The sequence below is a fragment of the Tachyglossus aculeatus genome, chromosome 26 (genome assembly GCF_015852505.1).
Source record: "Tachyglossus aculeatus isolate mTacAcu1 chromosome 26, mTacAcu1.pri, whole genome shotgun sequence".
NCBI classification, from domain to species: Eukaryota; Metazoa; Chordata; class Mammalia; order Monotremata; family Tachyglossidae; genus Tachyglossus; species Tachyglossus aculeatus.
Genome location: NC_052091.1, coordinates 20,478,774 through 20,494,999, shown reverse-complemented (window position 1 = coordinate 20,494,999; position 16,226 = coordinate 20,478,774). Strand labels below are relative to the sequence as shown.

The window sequence follows — 16,226 nt, the reverse complement described above, 5'->3', positions numbered from 1 at the left end:
GGGGAGAGATCCGCGCCGTGGGGCGTGGGGGGCCCCCCTGCTCTGGGGGTCCGCTTTCCGGGGCTCGTCCTCTGTTATTTATTCCACTCTGGATTTTCCCAGGGGTGGGCGGCGGCAAAGCGGCTTTGCCTCGCGGCTCTTTTCGCTCCCTGTGTTCCTCTCCCCCCCCCCGGACAGGCCACGCCCATTTTCGGGATTCCCGGCCCCGCCCACTCCCGGTGTTCCCTGAGCGCCCCCTCCCGCCATGAGCCGCGTTTACCAGGACCGCGCCCTGCGCAACAAGGCTGTGCACAACGTTGCGTTCACCGGCGCCTGGGACCCAGCCACGTACCAGGGGTATGAAGGGGAGATGCGTCTGCGGGACTGGGTGTGTTCCCCACAGCACCTGTATATATGTATATATGTTTGTACATATTTATTACTCTGTTTTACTTGTACATATCTCTTCTATTTATTTTATTGTGTTAGTATGGTTAGTTTTGTTCTCTGTCTCCCCCTTTTAGACTGTGAGCCCGCTGTTGGGTAGGGACTGTCTCTATATGTTGCCAACTTGTACTTCCCAAGCGCTTAGTACAGTGCTCTGCACACAGTAAGCGCTCAATAAATACGATTGATGATGATGATGATATTGTTTGTACATATTTATTACTCTATTTATTTTACTTGTACATGTCTCTTCTATTTATTTTATTTTGTTAGTATGTTTGGTTTTGTTCTCTGTCTCCCCCTTTTAGACTGTGAGCCCGCTGTTGGGTAGGGACTGTCTCTAATATGTTGCCAACTTGTACTTCCCAAGCGCTTAGTACAGTGCTCTGCACACAGTAAGCGCTCAATAAATACGACTGATTGATTGATTGATCCAACGCGGCCTGGCACCTCCTCCCGCCCCCCCCCCCCCCCACAACTTGTCAGCCGTGTGACCTTGGACAAGTCATTTCAGGTCTCTGTGCTTCATTCATTCATTCAATCGTGTTTATTGCACGCTTACTGTGTGCAGAACACTGTACTAAGCGCTTGGGAAGTACAGTACAGTGCTGTGCACACAGTAAGCGCTCAATAAATACGATTGAATGAATGAACATATAGAGACGGTCCCTACCCAACAACGGGCTCACAGTCTAGAGCCCGGGCTTGGGAGTCAGAGGTCGGGTTCAAATCCTGGCTCCGCCAATTGTCAGCTGTGTGACTTTGGGCAAGTCATAGAAGCAGCGTGGCTCAGTGGAAAGAGCCCGGGCTTTGGAGTCAGAGGTCATGGGTTCGAATCTCGGCTCCACTACATGTCTGCTGAGTGACCTTGGGCAAGTCACTTAACTTCTCTGAGCCTCAGTTACCTCATCTGTAAAGTGGGGACTAAGACTGTGAGCCCCACAGTCAACCTGATCACCTTGTATCCCCCCCCAGCGCTTAGAACAGTGCTTTGCACATAGTAAGCGCTTAACAAATGCCAACATTATTATTATTATTATTATTATTCTCTGTGCCTCAGTTACCTCATCTGTAAAATGGGGATTAAGACTGTGAGTCCCCCATGGGACAACCTGATCACCTTGTAACCTCCCTCGTGCTTAGAACAGTGCTTTACACATAGTAAGTGCTTAATAAATACTATCGTCATTATTATTATTACTATTAGAAGGGGGAGACAGACAACAAAACAAAACATGTGGACAGGTGTCAAGTCGTCAGAACAAATAGAATTAAAGCTAGATGCCCATCATTAACAAAATAAATAGAATAGTAAATATGTACAAGTAAAAGTTGCCTCACCCTTAAAATGGGGATTAAGACTGCGAGCCCCGTGTGGGACAGGGACTGTGTCCAACCTGATTAGCTTGGGTCTATCCCAGCACCTAGTATGTTGCCTGACACAAATAAAGCACTTAGCAAATTCCATTAAAAAAACCCAAAAAGCACAGGCCTGGGAGCGAGAGGACCAGGGTTCCAATCTCAGTTCTGCTAAGTAGGGGGAAATGTGAGATTGCAGAGGAGGAGAGGTGTTGTACCCAAAATATAAGGGAGTGGAGAGAGGCTGAGGGAGACTACAAGGCACACACACACACACACACACACACACACACCATGACATTTATTCTTAAACAAAATAAACATTCATCCAGTGGGTGGAGAGCATATGCAAACATTCTCACTGGAGACTGTGCAGCCAAAATACCAGCTTCTTCAAGAGACACTTGGATACATCCATGGACAAGGGGTCCATCCTGGGACCCTGGATGACGAGTCAGGGACGTGGGTGGGGAGGGACAGTCATAAGGGTACCCCTCTAAGAGAAGCAGCATGGCTTTGTGGAAAAAGCACAGGCTTGGGAGTCAGAGGTCGTGGGTTCTAATCCCTACTCCACCACTTGTCAGCTGTGTGACTTTGGGCAAGTCACTTAACTTCTTTATGCCTCTGTTACTTCATCCTTACAATGGGGATGAAGGCAGTGAGCCCCACGTAGGACAACCTGATTACCTGATTCATTCTCAGTCTCCTTTGCGGTCTCCTCCTCCCCCCCATCCCCTTACTGGAGGGGTTCCTCAAGGGTCAATTCTTGGTCCCCTTCTGTTCTGTATCTACACTCATTCGCTCCCACGGCTTCAACTATCATCTCTACGCTGATGACACTCAAATCTATATCTCTGCCCCTGCTCTCTCTCCCTTCCTTCAAGCTCGGGTCTCCTGCTGCCTTCAGGACATCTCCATCTGGATGTCTGCCCGTCATCTGAAACTCAATATGTCCAAGACTGAACTCCTTATCTTCCCTCCCAAACTCTGCCCTTTCCCTGACTTTCCCATCACTGCAGATGGCACTACCAACCTTCCCGCCTCACAAGCCCATAACCTTGGTGTCATCGTCAACTCCGCTCTCTTGTTCACCCCTCACATCCAGTCCGTCACCAAAACCTGCCGGTCTCACCTCCACAACATCGCCAAGATCCGCCCTTTCCTCTCCATCCAAACTGCTACCTTGCTGGTCAATCTCTCATCCTATCCCGACTGGATTACTGCATCAGCCTCCTCTCTGATCTCCCATCCTCCTGTCTCTTCCCACTTCAGTCTATATTTCACACTGCTGCCCAGATCATCTGTGTGCAGAAACGCTCTGGGCATGTTACTCCCCTCCTCAAAAATATCCAGTGGCTGCCTGTCAACCTATGCATCAAGCAAAAACTCCTCACTCTCGGCTTCAAGGCTCTCCATCCCCTCGCCCCCTCCTACCTCGCCTCCCTTCTCTTCTTCTCCAGCCCAGCCCACACCCTCCGCTCCTCTGCCGCTAACCTCCTCACTGTACCTCATTCTTGCCTGTCCCGCCGTCGACCCTCAGCCCACGTCCTTCCCCTGGCCTGGAATGCCCTCCCTCCACACATCCGCCAAGCTGGCTCTCTTCCTCCCTTCAAAGCCCTACTGAGAGCTCACCTCCTCCATGAGACCTTTCCAGACTGAGCCCCGTCCTTCCTCTCCTCCTCCCCATCCCCCCAACCCTGCCTCCTTCCCCTCCCCACAGCACCTGTATATATGTTTGTACAGATTCATTACCCTATTAATTTTACTTGTACATATTTACTATTCTATTTATTTTGTTAATGATGTGCATCTAGCTTTATTTTAATTAATTCTGGTGACTTGACACCTGTCTACATGTTTTGTTTTGTTATCTGTCTTCCCCTTCTAGACTGTGAGCCCGTTGTTGGGTATGGACCATCTCTATATGTTGCCAACTTGTACTTCCCAAGCGCTTAGTACAGTGCTCTGCACACAGTAAGCACTCAATAAATATGATTGAATGAATGAATGAATAAATGAATGACCTTGTATCTTCCCCAGTGCTTAGAACAGTCTTTGGCACATGGTAAGTGCTTAACTAATGCCATCATTATTATTATTATTACCCAACTTCTCTGGGCCTCAGTTACCTCATCTGTAGAATGGGGATTAAGAGTGTGAGCCCCATGTGGGACAGGGATTGTGTCCGTCCTGATTAACTTGTGCTTGGCACACAGTAAGTGCTTAACAAGTACCATTATTATTATTATTTTTATTTTTAAGAGGGAAGCCAGTCCCCAGTTCCTCCAAGTGTCGCAGATAGAATCCTGGGCTGGCTAGAGCCAGAATCTGAGCTGGTAATGGTGTTCCTCATGGGCTTAGGTTATTAAGGAAGTGCTTTCCTGTGATGCTGCCCCCGGCTGATTGGCCGCTGCCCATGGAGGCTCCAATTCTGTGCATCCCCCGGCTCTGCAGACTTGGCAGTTGCAGCAGTGGTAGGTGCCCTCCTGAACCCCCAGCTGCTGCCAGTCTGGACACTTCCCTGGAGGCTATGAGACCCAGGAATGGCAGGCAGGTGGAAGCAGAAGGAGCAGACCCAGACAGTCTGCTTGGGCCTCAGTGGCGGGCTGGATGCCCTGGCGTGGCCTGGTCTTTGGCTGCCTGACCCTCTTTCCTTCCTCCTCTCTCCCCAGGGGCAGTGGCATCCTTCTGGAGGGAACCCTTGCCGATATCTCTCGCCATGCCATTTCGGACGCCCACGGCAGGAAGGTGAAGGCGCTAGGTTCTCCTTTATTTCTGTTAATGTCTGTCTCCCCCTCTAGACCGTAAGCTTGTTGCTGGCAGGGAACGTGACTACCAACTGTGTTACATTGTACTTTCCCTAGCGCTTAATACAGTGCTCTGCACCCAGTTAAGTACTCAGTAAATCATCATCATCATCAATTGTATTTATTGAGCGCTTACTGTGTGCAGAGCACTGTACTAAGCGCTTGGGAAGTACAGATTGGCAACATATAGACAGTCCCTGCCCAACAGTGGGCTCACAGTCTAAAAATGCCATCGATTGATTGAAGGTGCCTGATCTTTCACTGTGATCAGGGGAGGGGGAAGGAGCGCGGCTCAGTGGAAAGAACCTGGGCTTTGGAGTCAGAGGTCTTGGGTTCAAATCCCGGTTCTGCCACTTGTCAGCTGGGTGACTTTGAGCAAATCACTTAACTTCTCTGTGCTTCAGTTACCTCATCTGGAAAGCGGGGATTAAGTCTGTGAGCCCCACGTGGGACAACTTGATTACCTTGTATCTACCCCAGCGCTTAGAACAGTGCTTTGCACATAGCGCTTAATAAATGCCATTAAAAAAAAAAAGGAGGTAGGGATTTTGTGGGGGTTGAGGCCTCAACAGGTCAGAAAGCCACCATTTTGGATCTTTTCAGGGGGAGGAGCAAATCTGAGAGTTCAGCTCAAGTCCAGATGATGGTCTGGAGAGGTCACCTGTGCTTCTTTCCATTGTGTGCTGCATTTCCTACTCAGCCTGGGAACAAACAGCACGAGGGATTGCCGAGCACTCTTTTCTCATTCTCTTTATTTCCAGTTCGCCAAAAGCCATTGACAACTGGAGTTGGGACTGTCCTGGTGAAATCAGCCAGTCTGCTGTGGCACTAACCCCCGTCTATGGGCTTGGACTTTGGTCCGGGCTGGAGCATGCTCAGAAGACATTCCATTTGGGATGCATAGGATTCTGGGACTCATATTCTGGAATATCCCGAGAACTGTAGCTCCACCCTCTCCCAGTCCAGGAAAAAGCTGGACTTCTGTTGTCAGTCAATTGATGGTATTTGTTGAGCCCTGCCTCTGTGTTCGAGTACTGTACTAAGTGCTTGGGAGGGTACAGAGGAATTAGTACCCACACTGAGAAGCAGCATGGCTCAGTGGAAAGAGAACAGGCTTTGGAGTCAGATCATGTGTTCAAATCCCGGCTCCGCCAATTGTCACCTGTGTGACTTTGGGCAAGTCACTTAACTTCTCTGTGCCTTAGTTACCTCATCTGTAAAATGGGGATTAAGACTGTGAGCCCCGCGTGGGACAACCTGATCACCTTGTAACCTCCCCAGCGCTTAGAACAGTGTTTTGCACATAGGAAGTGCTTAATAAATCCATCATTATTATTAGTAGATACGATTCCGGCCCTCACAAAGGTTACAATCTCATGGGTCCTGAGGCTTTTACCAGGAGCAGTAATGAATGGTGATGGCCAGGTTGGGGAGGGAGAGGGGACCCCAGGAAGACCTGAGGTCGTGGCTTAGTGGAAAGAGCCCGGGCTTGGGAGTCAGAGGTCATGGGTTCTAATCCTGGCTCTGCCGCTTGTCAGCTGTGTGACTTTGGGCAAGTCACTTCACTTTTCTGTGCCTCAGTTACCTCATCTGTAAAATGGGAATGAAGACTGTGAGCCCCACGTGGGACAACCTGATCACCTTGTATCCCCCTAGAGCTTAGAACAGTGCTTTGCACGTAGTAAGCACTTAACAAATACCATAATTATATTATTATTATTATTATTATTATTATTATTATTATTATTATTATGAGAGGTCTTGCTGTCCCCTATCTCCCTTCCTCTGTCCCCCTCTAGGAGCGCTACTATGTGCTGCACGTCCGACCCAGCCGCATCCATCGCCGCAAATTTGACCCCAAGGGCAACGAAATCGAACCAAACTTCAGTGACACCAAGAAAGTGAACACAGGCTTCCTCCTTTCATCATTCAGTAAGTGTCGCTCTGTCCTCAGGACCCCGGGATCCCCAGAATCCCTCATCTGCCAGGCCCCCGCCTCATTCATTCATTCATTCAATTGTATTTATTGAGCACTTACTGTGTGCAGAGCACTATACTAAGCGCTTGGGAAGTACAAGTTGGCAACATATAGAGACGGTCCCTACCCAACAACGGGCTCACAGTCTAGAAGGGGGAGACAGACAACAAAACAAAACGTGGACAGGTGTCAAGTCGTCAGAACAAGTAGAATTAAAGGTAAATGCACATCATTAACAAAATAAATAGAATAGTAAATATGTACAAGTAAAATAGAGTAATAAATCCAAACAAACATATATACAGGTGCTGGGGAGGGGAAGGAGGTAGAGTGGGGGGGTTGGGGAGGAAGAGAGGAAAAAGTGGGCTCAGTCTGGGAAGGCCTCTTGGAGGAGGTGAGCGCTCATTGGGATTTTGAAGGGAGGAAGAGAGCTAGCTTTGCATATGTGTGGAGGGAGGGCATTCCAGGCCAGGGGGAGGATGTGGACTGGAGGTTGACAGCGGGACAGGCGAGAACAAGGTAGAGTGAGGAGGTTAGCGGCAGAGGAGCGGAGGGTGCAGACTGGGCTGTAGAAGGAGAGAAGGGAGGTGAGGTAGGAGGGGGCGAGGTGAGGGAGAGCCTTGAAGCCGAGAGTGAGGGGTTTTTGCTTGATGCGTAGGTTGACAGGCTGCCACTGGAGATTTTTGAGGAGGGGAGTAACATGCCCAGAGCGTTTCTGCACAAAGATGATCCAGGCAGCAGTGTGAAGTATAGACTGAAGTGGGGAGAGACAGGAGGATGGGAGATCAGAGAGGAGGCTGATGCAGTAATCCAGTCGGGATAAAATGAGAGAATGAACCAGCAAGATAGTGGTTTGGGTGGAGAGGAAAGGGCGGGATTTTGGCCTCCATGAGGTGGCCTCCAAGGCCTCCATGCCAGGGTGAGGATTAGGGTGGCAGGCCCACGTACCCACCTCAGGGGACAGAGGCCAGATGACGAAGACCAATGAAGTTAGGTCTTCCCACCCCTAGAGATGGGGTGTGTGTGGCAGGGAAGAAGAGGGGAGTGATGTCTCTGTTCCGGGTTCACCCTTCTCCTCCTTGTCTGTCTCAATCAATCATATTTATTGAGTGCTTATTATGTGCAGAGCACTGTAATAAGTGCTGGGAGAGCAGAATATGACAGAATTAGCGGACACGTTCCCTGCCTCTGACTGGCTTGCAGTCTAGAGGCGGAGACAGACAGGCAGTCTCTATCCATCCTTGCTGGTATTTTTTTTTCATACGGTATTTGTTAAGCGCTTACTATGTGCCAGGCACTGTACTAAGCACAGGGATAGATAGAAGCTAATCAGGTTGGACACAGTCCATGCCCCACATGGGGGCTCACGGTCTTAATCCCCATTTTATAGATGAGATATCTGAGGTACAGAGAAATGAAGCGACTTGCCCAAGGTCACAGAGCAGACAAATGGCAGAGCTGAGATTAGAATCAGATCCTTCTGACTCCCAAGCCCGTAGTCTATCCACTAGGCCCTGCTGGCTTCCTTTGCTCTAGTCTGGGGCCCTGCTGACCAGCCTGTCAGTGGGTAGGGTGGCCATGGTGAGCCCCTTGGGATTTGCCCCACTCACCGTACTTCTGAGGCCAAGCTTCCCTTCTTGAGAATTTCCTCAGAACAAATCCGACCCTCCGGAATGCTTCCTCGGCGGTTTGGGGGTTGAGGTGTTGAGGGGAGGAGAGGCTGTCGAAGGGACTCCTCCGTGAGAGGCTCGGGCCTGGGGAGGGTCGGAGGAAGGGAGGGAGCCTTGATTGCGGCCCCAGGGATCCCCGTCCAGCCGATGACGGGGCCTCGGGGGGCTGGGGGGGACATCCGACAGAGGTGGAAGCCAAGGGGGCCACGGACAGGCTCTCACCCGTGGAGCTGAAGGGGCTGGTGGAGAAACCGGATCTGCTGGAGCTGACCAAGGGCCATACACCAGACCAGGCCGTGGCCTTCTGGATGCTGGAGACCGACATGGAGAAGATGGAGCTGGAACTGGGGGAGGAGGTTCGCCTGAAGACCCGGGGCGACGGCCCTTTCATAAGTGAGTGGGCGGCCTGCCCCGCTGTGCCTTGTCCTCTCAGCCTGCCTCCTTCCCTGCCCCGGATATTTCCGCCGTGTCCAGTCCGGATTGAGGCTGGGGGTGCTCCCTCAGGATTGAGACCAGGATGCTCCTTCGGGTCTCATCCCTCCAGCCCCTGCCTATTATTTTAATGGCATTTGTTAAGCGCTTACTGTGTGTCAAACACTTCTACGAGATGGGTTAGGAACGAGTTAATTAGGTTGGACACATTCCCCGTCCCGCATGGGGCTCACAGTCTAGCGGAAGGGAGAACAGGGATTGAGTCTCCATTTTGCAGTTGAGGAAAGTTATGCACAAAGAAATGAAACGACTTGCCTAAGACCGCACAGCAAGCGATCGGCAGAGCTGGGATCCGAACCCGGGTCTTCTGACTCCTAGGCCTGTGCTCTTCCCTCTGGGCCATGCTGCTCTATCTAATAATACTATCAATCAATCAATCAATCGTATTTATTGAGCACTTACTATGTGCAGAGCACTGTACTAAGCGCTTGGGAAGTACAAATTGGCATCACATGGAGACAGTCCCTACCCAACAGTGGGCTCACAGTCTAAAAGGGGGAGACAGAGAACAGAACCAAACATACCAACAAAATAAAATAAGTAGGATAGAAATGTACAAGTAAAATAAATAAATAAATAAATAGAGTAATAAATATGTACAACCATATATACATATATACAGGTGCTGTGGGGAAGGGAAGGAGGTAAGACGGGGGGATGGAGAGGGGGACGAGGGGGAGAGGAAAGAAGGGGCTCAGTCTGGGAAGGCCTCCTGGAGGAGGTGAGCTCTCAGCAGGGCCTTGAAGGGAGGAAGAGAGCTAGCTTGGCGGATGGGCAGAGGGAGGGCATTCCAGGCCCGGGGGATGACGTGGGCCGGGGGTCGATGGCGGGACAGGCGAGAGCGAGGTACAGTGAGGAGATTAGTGGTGGAGGAGCGGAGGGTGCGGGCTGGGCAGTAGAAGGAGAGAAGGGAGGTGAGGTAGGAGGGGGCGAGGTGATGGACAGCCTTGAAGGCCAGGGTGAGGAGTTTCTGCCTGATGCGCAGATTGATCGGTAGCCATTGGAGGTTTTTGAGGAGGGGAGTAATATGTCCAGAGCGTTTCTGGACAAAGATAATCCGGGCAGCAGCATGAAGTATGGATTGAAGTGGAGAGAGACACGAGGATGGGAGATCAGAGAGAAGGCTAGTGCAGTAGTCCAGACGGGATAGGATGAGAGCTTGAATTAGCAGGGTAGCAGTTTGGATGGAGAGGAAAGGGCGGATCTTGGCAATGTTGCGGAGCTGAGACCGGCAGGTTTTGGTGACGGCTTGGATGTGAGGGGTGAATGAGAGAGCAGAGTCGAGGATGACACCAAGGTTGCGGGCTTGTGAGACGGGAAGGATGGTAGTGCCGTCAACAGAGATGGGAAAGTCAGGGAGAGGACAAGGTTTGGGAGGGAAGACAAGGAGCTCAGTCTTCGACATGTTGAGCTTTAGGTAGCGGGCGGACATCCAGATGGAGATGTCCTGAAGGCAGGAGGAGATGCGAGCCTGGAGGGAGGGGGAGAGAGCAGGGGCAGAGATGTAGATCTGGGTGTCATCAGCGTAGAGATGATAGTTGAAGCCGTGGGAGCGAATGAGGTCACCAAGGGAGTGAGTGTAGATTGAGAACAGAAGGGGACCAAGCACTGAACCTTGGGGAACCCCCACAGTAAGAGGATGGGAGGGGGAGGAGGAGCCTGCAAAAGAGACCGAGAAAGAACGACCGGAGAGATAAGAGGAGAACCAGGAGAGGACGGAGTCTGTGAAGCCAAGGTCAGATAACGTGTGGAGGAGAAGGGGGTGGTCCACAGTGTCAAAGGCAGCTGAGAGGTCGAGGAGGATTAGGACAGAGTAGGAGCCGTTGGATTTGGCAAGCAGGAGGTCATTGGTGACCTTTGAGAGGGCAGTTTCCGTGGAATGAAGGGGACGGAAGCCAGACTGGAGGGGGTCGAGGAGAGAGTTGTTGTTGAGGAATTCTAGGCAGCGCGTGTAGACAACTTGTTCAAGGAGTTTGGAAAGGAATGGTAGGAGGGATATGGGACGATAACTAGAAGGTGAGGTGGGGTCAAGAGAGGGTTTTTTTAGGATGGGAGAGACATGGGCATGTTTGAAGGCAGAGGGGAAGGAACCAGTGGAGAGTGAGCGGTTGAAGATGGAAGTTAAGGAGGGGAGAAGGGATGGAGCGAGAGATTTCATAAGATGAGAGGGAATGGGGTCAGAAGCACAGGTGGCCGGAGTAGCACTTGAGAGGAGGGAGGAGAGTTCCTCTGAGGATACCGCTGGGAAGGATGGGAGAGTAGCAGAGAGTGTTGAGAGCCGGGGGCTTGGAGAAAGGGGGGAAGAGACTTTGGGGAGGTCGGACCTGGTGGATTTAATTTTGTTAATGAAGTAGGAGGCCAGATCGTTGGGGGTGAGGGAAGGAGGAGGGGGAGGAACCGGGGGCCTGAGAAGGGAGTTGAATGTACGGAAGAGCTGGCGGGGGTGATGGGCAAGGGTGTCAATAAGGGAGGAGAAATAGTTTTGTCTGGCAGAAGAGAGGGCTGAGTTAAGGCAGGAAAGGATAAACTTGAAGTGAACGAGGTTGGCATGGTGTTTAGACTTCCGCCAGCAGCGTTCGGCAGCTCGAGCATAAGAGCGAAGGAGGCGGACAGTGGCAGTGATCCAGGGCTGTGGGTTAGTGGTGCGAGAGCGGCGAAGGGAAAGGGGAGCGAGCGAGTCTAGCTGAGTAGAAAGGGTAGAGTTGAGAGCAGTAACCTGATCATCAAGACTGGGTAGAGAGGAGAGGGCGGCGAGGTGGGGTGTGAGGCGCTCCGAAAGATGGGTGGGGTCCAGAGAGCGGAGATCTCTGTGAGGGAGTAATACGGATTTATAGTATTTGTTAAGCACTTGGAAGCAGGATGCCCTAGTGGAAAGAGCACGGGTCTTGGACCTGTCGTGAGTCAGAGGACCTTGGTTCTAATCCTGGCTCTGCCTGCTCTCTGACTCTGGGCAAATCATTTAACTTCTCTGTGCCCCAATTTCCTCATCTGTAAAATAGGGATTCAGTACCTGTTCTCTCTCATACTTAGAATGTCAACCGTGATTGGGGCAGGGACAGTGCCCTACTTGAAACCTTGTATCTACCCCAGCACTCTGTAGTCAGTCAGTCGTATTTATTGAACACTTACTGGATGCAGAGCACTGTACTAAGTGCTTGGGAGCTTACAGTATAGCAATAAACAGACATGTTTCCTTCCCACAATGAGGTTACAGTCTGGAGGGGAATGTGCTTTTTTTTAATGTTCCCAGCACTATATTAAACAGTGGGGTAGATGCAAAATAATGAGGTCAAACATAGAGCCTGTCCCACATGGGGCTCCCTGTCTAAGCGGGAGGAAACCAGGTATTCCATCCACATTTTACAGATGAGGAAACTGAGGCAGAGTGGAGTGAAGTGACTCACCCAAGGTCACACAGCAGGTGAAGGGAAGCAGCATGGCACAGTGGATGGAATGGGTTCTAATCCTGACTCCAGTACTTGTCTGCTGTATGGCTGTGGGCAAATCACTTCACTGTGCCTCAGTTACCTCATCTGTAAAATGAGGATTAAGACTGCAAGCCCTATGTGGGACCGGGACTGTGTCCAACCTGGTGTGATTGTATCCACCCCAGCACTTTGTACAGTGCCTGGCACGTAGTAAGCACTTAACGAAAACCGTCATTATTATTATTATCATTATTAGGTATGTGGTGGAGCCGAGGTTAGAATCAAGGTTCCCTGACTCCCAAGCCTGGGTTCTGTCTGCTGGGCCACCCGAGCCTGCCCTGTGCTTCCACTAGGACCCATTTCCAAATCTCACCTTGGATCCCTCCGGGAATCTGTAGCGTCTGAGCCCCAGCGAGGCCCTCCCCTGCCCCGCCGCCCCAGCCAGGGGCCCGACTGACTGTCCCGGCCTGATCCTGGATGCAAGGAGACTCACGAACGGGAGTCTACAGGAGGCCTGCCCAACCTCCTTCCAGACGATAAACCCCGAGCCATGCCATCCCAAGTCAGCTCCTTGGGATCCAACCCGAGATTCCTCTCTGGCAGTGGCTTGGGACAACTGGGAGACCTGTGGGCCGGTTGCCCCGGATCCCCATGGTTAGGGATTCCCCCTAGCTTTCCCCTTTGTGTCCCTGATTTTCCCTCTGGTGACCCATCCTGGACTGTTTATCTGTAAGAAGCAATGTGGCTTAGTGGATAGAGCCAGGCCTGGGAGTCATAGGACCTGGGTTTTAATCCCGGCTCCACCACTTGCCTGCTGGGTGACTTCGAACAAGTCACTTCACTTCTCGGGGCCCCAGTTTCCTCACCTGTAAAATGGGGATTCGGTGCCTGTTCTCCCCCCTATTTAGACTATGAGCCCCGTGTGGGACAGGGACTGTGTCCTACCTGAATTAACTTGTTTCTACCCCAGTTCATACAACAGTGCTTGACACTTAGTAAGCACTTAACAGAAACCACAGTAATAACAATCTCCAGACGGTTGGAACCTACTGCTGTGTTTAGGCTGCGCAGGGGAATGGATTTTCCATGCTCCCTCAGGAACACTGAACCTGAAAAGGAAGTGATCCTTTACACAAGGCCAAGCCTAGGCTTCTTTGTCTGACTCAGAGTAATAATAACAATAATAATGATAATGATGCTTGTTAAATGCTTACTATGTGCTAAGCACTGAGGTAGATACAAGTTAATCAGATTGGTCACAGTCTCTGTCCCATATGGGGCTCCCAGTCTTACATTAATCCCCATTTTACAGATGAGGCACCTGAGGCACAATGAAGTGAAGTGACTTGCCCAAGGTCGCACAGCCGATAAGTGGCAGAGCCAGGATTAGAAGTCCTTCTGACTTCCAGGCCTACTGTATCCACCAAGTTGCTCAGAATGCCCTGGGCCTTCTCCAGGGTGATACATCCCAGGCAGCCCGCTCCCACTCCACCCCTCCTCCTAACGACTCCTATGGGGCCGTTTCTTCTCTTCAGGCTCTCTTGCCAAGGTCGAAGCCGGGACAGTGACCAAGTGCAACTTTGCCGGGGACCGGCAGGTGGGGGCTTCGTGGACCGACAACATCATGGCGAAGAAGTCCTCGGAAGGGGCAGTGGCGGAGCCCCGCGGGCTGGGAGATGGGGCAGAGGAAGATGAGTGGGTAGGTGAGGGCCTGGTTCTCGGCCCCTCCCAGCAGCCCGCAGCCCCTTGCCCCACTCTGCTAGTTCCTTCCTGGGGTCCCCAAGACCCTCCTGCTCTCCCCCCATGATAGAACGAGGAGGGTGTCCCCCAGGAAAGTCCCACCACGCCCCCTCCCCCCATGCTAGATCCTGGGGGTCAGCGGAGCCCCCTGAGGTCTGGCTGAGCCATGGCTCTCTTATTTTTCACTTTTTTCTTTATTTTCTTTATTTTTTATAGTATTTGGTAAGCGTTTACTATGTATCGAACACTGTTCTCAGCGCTGGGGTGGGTACAAGTTAACTTCAATTCATTCAATTCAATTGTATTGAGTGCTTACTGTGTGCAGAGCACTGTACTAAGCGCTTGGACACAGTGCCTGTCCCGCAAGGGACTCACAGCCTAAGCAGGAGGGAGAACAGGGGTTTAATCCCCATTTTACAGTTGAGGGAACTGAGACCCAGAGAAGTGAAGTGACTTGCTCAAGGTCACACAGCAAGCAAGTGACAGCTGGGATTAGAACCCAGGTCTTCTGACTCCCAGGCCTGTGCTCTTTCTCCTAGGCCACGCTGCTTCTCCTGCTCCTTAGCCTTTGGGATTAGCCTCACCTGTCCCTGCCTTGTGTTTCCTCAGGACGACTGAACCGCCACAGCGAAGGCCTCTGGCCTTAGATCGGACCTCTTCAGGCTGCCTTCTCTGGCTGTGTGGCCCGGGGATGGGGAGGGAAAAAGCTCTTGCTTGAGGGGTTCGTGCACAGCACCTTTTTCAGCGGCCCGGCACCCGGAAGAATCTTCTCTGCAGCCCGGCTTGGGAGTGGGTTCAGGGCAGGCTCCGTGCTTTGACTCCTGGGCTGCTCCAGTTGCCCCCAGGGCAGTCCTGCTTCACAGAAGGACGTTGTCATCAGGGCCGGGAGAGGAGGAGGAGTCCCGCTGGGCAGCAGTCAGGCGGCTCCAGCCTGAGCCGGGCCTTGGTGACAGTCATCTGATTGCAAGACCCCAGAAGCGCTTCCCTGGGAACAAGAAGGGAGCCTGGTGTCCGGTGGTAATTTTTTTGAGGAAGCCCCATCGGCCATGTCTTTCATCATCTGCTGGACCGTATGAACACTTCTACTCCCCTTTTCCCCCTCTCTGTGCTCCTTCCTTCTGCAGTGGTTTGTGTGGCTACATCCACCATCTCCCCTCCCCGGCGCACTTTCGGTTCCTCATCCCTGGTCCCTGTGGATGGGCGGTTTTCCCTGGTTCCACCCTTGTTCTGTAGTTGTACTCATCCCAGCTTTCAGGTCTACAAGCTCCTGGGTTGGTTCCGGTTTCCTGGAGTGGCATGATAATAATTATGGTACTTGTTAAGCGCGTACTATATGCCAAACACTGTTCTAAGCCCTGAGGTAGGTTCAAGTTAATCAGGCTGGACAAAGTCCCTGTGCCACATGGAGCTCACAGTCTTCATCCCCATTTTAAAGATGAGGTAGCTGAAGCCCAGAGAAGTGAAGTGACTTGCCCGAGTTCACCCAACAGATATGTGGTGAAACTGGGATTAGAACCCAGGTCCTTCTGACTCCCAGGCCCTCTATCCTCTAAGCCATACCGCTTCTCCTCGAGCATCTAGCTGTGGGCTCAAGGCCAGTGGCTGGAAGCCCTAAGATGAGCAGTGGACCATCTGCTCCCAGGCCCAGGCTCTGGGACAGCTAGTACCTTGGCCCAACCTACCTCAGACTGGCTATCTTTATAATATTTGTTAAGCCCTTACTATGTGCCAGGCACAGTACTAAGCATTGAAGTAGACACAAGCCAGTCAAGCTAAGTAGACACAATTTCCCATATGGGGCTCACAGTTTTAATCCCCATTTAACTGAGGCACAGAGAAGTGAAGTCAATCAGTCAGTCGTACCTATTGAGCTCTTACTGTGGGCAGAACACTGTGCTAAGCGCTTGGGAGAGCACAAAAGTGCTTTCCACAGTAGGCAGGTGGTGGAGCCGGGATTAGAACCCAGGTCCTTTTGACACCCAGGTGGGTGCTCTGTCCACCATGTCACTGCTTCTCTTCTTTGGACTGGGTCCAACCCGATTTGCTTGTATCTACCTCAGCGCTTAGTACAGAGCCTTGCACCTAGTAAGCAAATTTTTTATGGCATTTATTAAGCGCTTACTATGTGCCAAGCACTGTTCTAAATGCTGGGGGGGATACAAAGTGATCCCGTGGGGCTCACAGTCTTCATCCCTATTTTACAGATGAGGGAACTGAGGCCCAGAGAAGTGAAGTGACTTGCCGAAAGTCACACAGCAGACAAGTGGCGGAGCTGGGATGAGAACCCATGACCTCTGGCTCCCAAACCTGGGCTCTTTCCACTGAG

The 16,226-nt window shown here is 51.6% G+C and overlaps 1 protein-coding gene across 2 annotated transcripts; it reads left to right on the top strand.

The window, feature by feature from the left end:
• The first annotated feature begins 244 nt into the window (after positions 1-244).
• Positions 245-15,259, top strand: ARPIN (actin related protein 2/3 complex inhibitor). 2 transcript variants are annotated; one of them, XM_038767083.1, is made up of 6 exons: positions 245-336; positions 4,458-4,533; positions 6,392-6,524; positions 8,427-8,633; positions 13,696-13,859; positions 14,510-15,259. In XM_038767083.1, exons 1-6 carry the CDS (start codon positions 245-247, stop codon positions 14,516-14,518), a joined length of 681 nt encoding a protein of 226 aa, XP_038623011.1. In that variant the 3' UTR covers positions 14,519-15,259. The 2 variants fall into 2 exon arrangements, with proteins under 2 accessions (XP_038623011.1, XP_038623013.1); XM_038767085.1 differs by having other exon boundaries at positions 294-367.
• Positions 15,260-16,226: the final 967 nt, after the last annotated feature.